General features: G+C 38.2%; 1 protein-coding gene across 1 annotated transcript in view; it reads left to right on the plus strand.

The window, feature by feature from the left end:
* lrriq1 (leucine-rich repeats and IQ motif containing 1) overlaps positions 1-3,664 on the plus strand; it is a 58,517-nt gene that overhangs the window by 6,421 nt on the left and 48,432 nt on the right. Inside the window, exon 5 of the mRNA XM_014020608.1 lies at positions 884-2,428. Within this exon, the coding sequence (XP_013876062.1) occupies positions 884-2,428 (1,545 nt within the window). The remainder of the gene's footprint in view (positions 1-883; positions 2,429-3,664) is intronic.

Consider the following 3,664-nt stretch of genomic DNA (forward strand, 5'->3'; position numbering starts at 1 on the left):
GTTTTATTGTGCTTTGATGTAAATCACTGCTTGGACTTTAACTGTGAAACCACAGTAATTGATTATATATTTTTAACTTTAAATATTTTACTTAACTAAAACTTTGTGTTATAGTTAAGCTTTATTATGAAACATTTTCTAATTATTTTATCTGAATCATTATAATGAATGTTCTGTATGAAATAATTCATTTTTAAGTTTTCAGTAAATCATTCTTTTTGTGTGGTCACTCGAGGTGACACTACAATATTGTGCTAATTTATTTTATATACAGTAATTAATATTTATTTTTACTGTACTCTGTGTTATTCCCAGTCAGAGATATCCACCTCAATTTTAACTTTTATAAAACAACATGTACTGTTTGACTAATCTCATATTGAACCACACTGAAAAAAAAAAAAGATAAAAATGCGTCACTAAGCCTGGAGACTCACTGCTCAATACTACACTAAAAAAAAGGCAAAAACCAAAACCCAAACAGATATGAAAGCAAATGATTTGCTCAAGACTTGTTCAGTTAAACTTGCTGCCATTTATGCTTTTCTAACACATGTCAGTGAATATTTATGGGGAGAATTTGAGGTTTTATTATTTAATTTGAAGAAAAACTATTGGTTTGATCATTATGTTGAGATTACCAACAATGTTTTAGTCTAGCTGGAATCATCATACTATCATTGATTTGATATATTTGACTTCATAAATCATAATTTATTTTAACTCAAAAACAAGATATAAATTGATTGTATGTTTTTAAACTTTAAGTAAATGGACTAAAATGAAGATGGTTTGTAGTTACCTTACTGTTTTTATCATGTTAATCTAAGAAATGAGAAAATTACTGTGGTTGTAGCCTAACAGCATCATTTCTACCCATAAGGAGCTCATTGCTAACCTAAAAAAACAAGTGGAGCAAGAGAGGAAGATGATTGAAGAGGAGAAGAAGAGAAACAAAGCAGAAGAAGAAAGGATGATGAAGAAAGAAGAAAAGAGGAAAAAAGATGAAGAGGACAGAAGGAAAAGACAACAAGAGAGAAATCGTATAGAAGAAGAAGAAAAGCAAAAACTTGCTGAAATGAGAGTTGAAGTAGAAAGAGAGAGGAGAAAGAGAGAAGACGAGCAGAAGAAAAACCAGGAAGATAAAATGAAAAAACTGCAAAAGGAGAAAAAACAGAGAGAAGAACTGAACAAAAAGATGGAGGAAGAGAGAAAATTTCAACCAGTTTTATTCAGGGAAGAAAACCTGAGACGATCAGGAGAACGGCAGCAGAAAAAGAAGGAAGAAGCACAAAGAGAAGGGGTGAAAAACAAAAAAAGAGAGGAGGAAACACAGAAGGAGGAGGAGAGTGTGTTTCTCACTACAAGAAAAGGTAAGAACAACGAGGAAAAAATAAAGTTTAGGGATGAAATGAAGACCAAAGAGGGGACTGAAACAAAGAACAAGAAGTTTAGAAGAGAAGAGGAAGAAATGAGGAAAAGCAGCACGCTAACGCATGTGACAATGAAGCACGAGGAGATGAGAAAGAGGGAGGAGGAAATAAGAAAGGCCTGGATAGAGAGCAAGGGAGAAGGGACGAGTACAATCGAGAACAAAATGGAACTCCAACAAAGTGAAGAGGAAATAACCACAGATGAGGAGAGACAACTTTCAAACAAACAGATAGAAAAACATGGAACAGAAACAAAGAAACCAAACGATGACGAGGAATACAGAAACACAGAGGACAGAAACACGTCCAAACAAGAAATAAACAACAGACAACAGCATCGAGGAAAAGCTAAAAGAATAGAAGTTGAGGGAAAAAGAGAGGATGAAAAAGAAAATCGCAAAGAAATGGAAATGTTTAATGAAAATGACAAGAGGAAAGAAGTGACAGAAACAGATGTGGACATGAGGAGCAGCGTGGTAGACACGAAAAGAGACAAAGAACAGATGAAAGCAGGAAGTGAAAGCCTTATAGAAGGAGGGGGGGGAGAGGAGGAGCAGGACAACAAAAAAGAAACGTTGACTACCAAGAACGAATTAGAGGAAAAGAAAAAAGAAAACAACAACCTAAAATCTTTAAAAACAGGACACCAAGACTCCTGCGGACCTGGTCCATCATCCAAGACGTTCAAGGAACAACTCATCAGCTTTGAAGTGAGTCAGCAGCATCTTTCAGACACCTGTCGCACATCAGCAAGCAAAACTCTGGAGCAACAAGAGTCTCAACCTGCTGGCCTGTCAGAGCACACAGAGCAGAAGAGACTGAACTGGATGAAGGACTGTGTCTCCTGGTCTGACATGTCCCTCCAGAACAGAAGAAAGCAGAAAGGTTCTTTCCGGAGGCAGAGGGGGGTGAGGAGGGCAGCTGACGCTCACAGCCTGCCCCCACTCTGCCCACAAACTCTCCTTCACACGTCAGGCTGGAAATCCCTGCAGGAGGTAACAAACTGTCACATGACACCACATTTATACATCACACGACCAAGAAGCTAGCAGATAGAGGATGTAAAGGACAACTGTGGAGCCAGGCGATTTTGCAAGGGGGGTAGCACTGGGGTGGCCAAGGTGTATTTTAGAGGGGACACATAAATAAAGACATTTTGCCACAGCTAATTTCAGATGGCTCTAATTCAGCTGTTTGAAGATATGCTGAGCTGAAACTGTGTTTTTTGGGCCGATTGCTAATCCCAGTTTAAGCCAACTGCTAACGCTAATGCAAATTTTACAAAAAGGCTATAATTCAGCCAGTTTTAAACATGCACAGCCGAAAATGTGTGCAGTAGTAACCAAGAACAGTCTTTACCAATACCTGAACATAAATACAAAATCCAAGATGGCCACTAAACCTAATTTCATTTTTAGAAATACTGAGCTGAATTATTTTATTGTGGTCAATCCCCATGACATTCTGAAAGCTAATTTCAATTTCTGGAAAAGGGCTAATGCTGATTTAAGAAAGACCAATTTTAGACAGAGAAAGCTGAAAATTGGTATAATAGTGGCTGACAATTTTCAACATATTATAAATGCAAATCAAAAATTCAAGATGGCCACCAAAGCTAAATCTAATTTGCCCTAACTCATCTATTTTGTAAACATACTGAGTTGAAATGTGTCTTGGTGAGAGCTGCAATCACCAAAACTATATAAAACAGTCAAAACATAAATTTAAAATGGCGCAGACATGGCATTCATCAAGGTTTCTCAAAAAAAATTTTTTTTCTAGACGGTCCACTTCTATGTTATGGACTGGCCACTAGCTGTTGCCCATTTAATCCAATAATCCCACCTGTCAGTCGTTTGGGGGTGGCACCTGGGGTGGTTAATCAAGTGCTAGGGGTGGCACTTGCCCCCCTGTCCCCCTCTAGCTCCACCCCTGGTAAAGGAACTGGATTAAACAGGAAATAAATTGGGTAAATGTCTTGGTGTCACAGGGTGAATACCAACATGAATACACAGTCCCAACCCGAAACCAATTAGATCCCCAAGGCAAGATTTTAACTGGTGATCCCCTTTACATTGTCCTAAATTCTACTGCCAGTTTCCATACACTCACACAACAAACAGCTTTTATTTATTGTAGGCCCCGAGGAGTGGGGGGGGGGGGGGGGGGGGGGGGCAAGTAGTCCAATCAAAGGGCAACTAGTAAGTAAGTAAGTAAGTAAGTAAGTAAGT

This window comes from Austrofundulus limnaeus, unplaced genomic scaffold, assembly GCF_001266775.1.
Source record: "Austrofundulus limnaeus strain Quisiro unplaced genomic scaffold, Austrofundulus_limnaeus-1.0 Scaffold260, whole genome shotgun sequence".
In the NCBI taxonomy this organism is placed as follows: domain Eukaryota; kingdom Metazoa; phylum Chordata; class Actinopteri; order Cyprinodontiformes; family Rivulidae; genus Austrofundulus; species Austrofundulus limnaeus.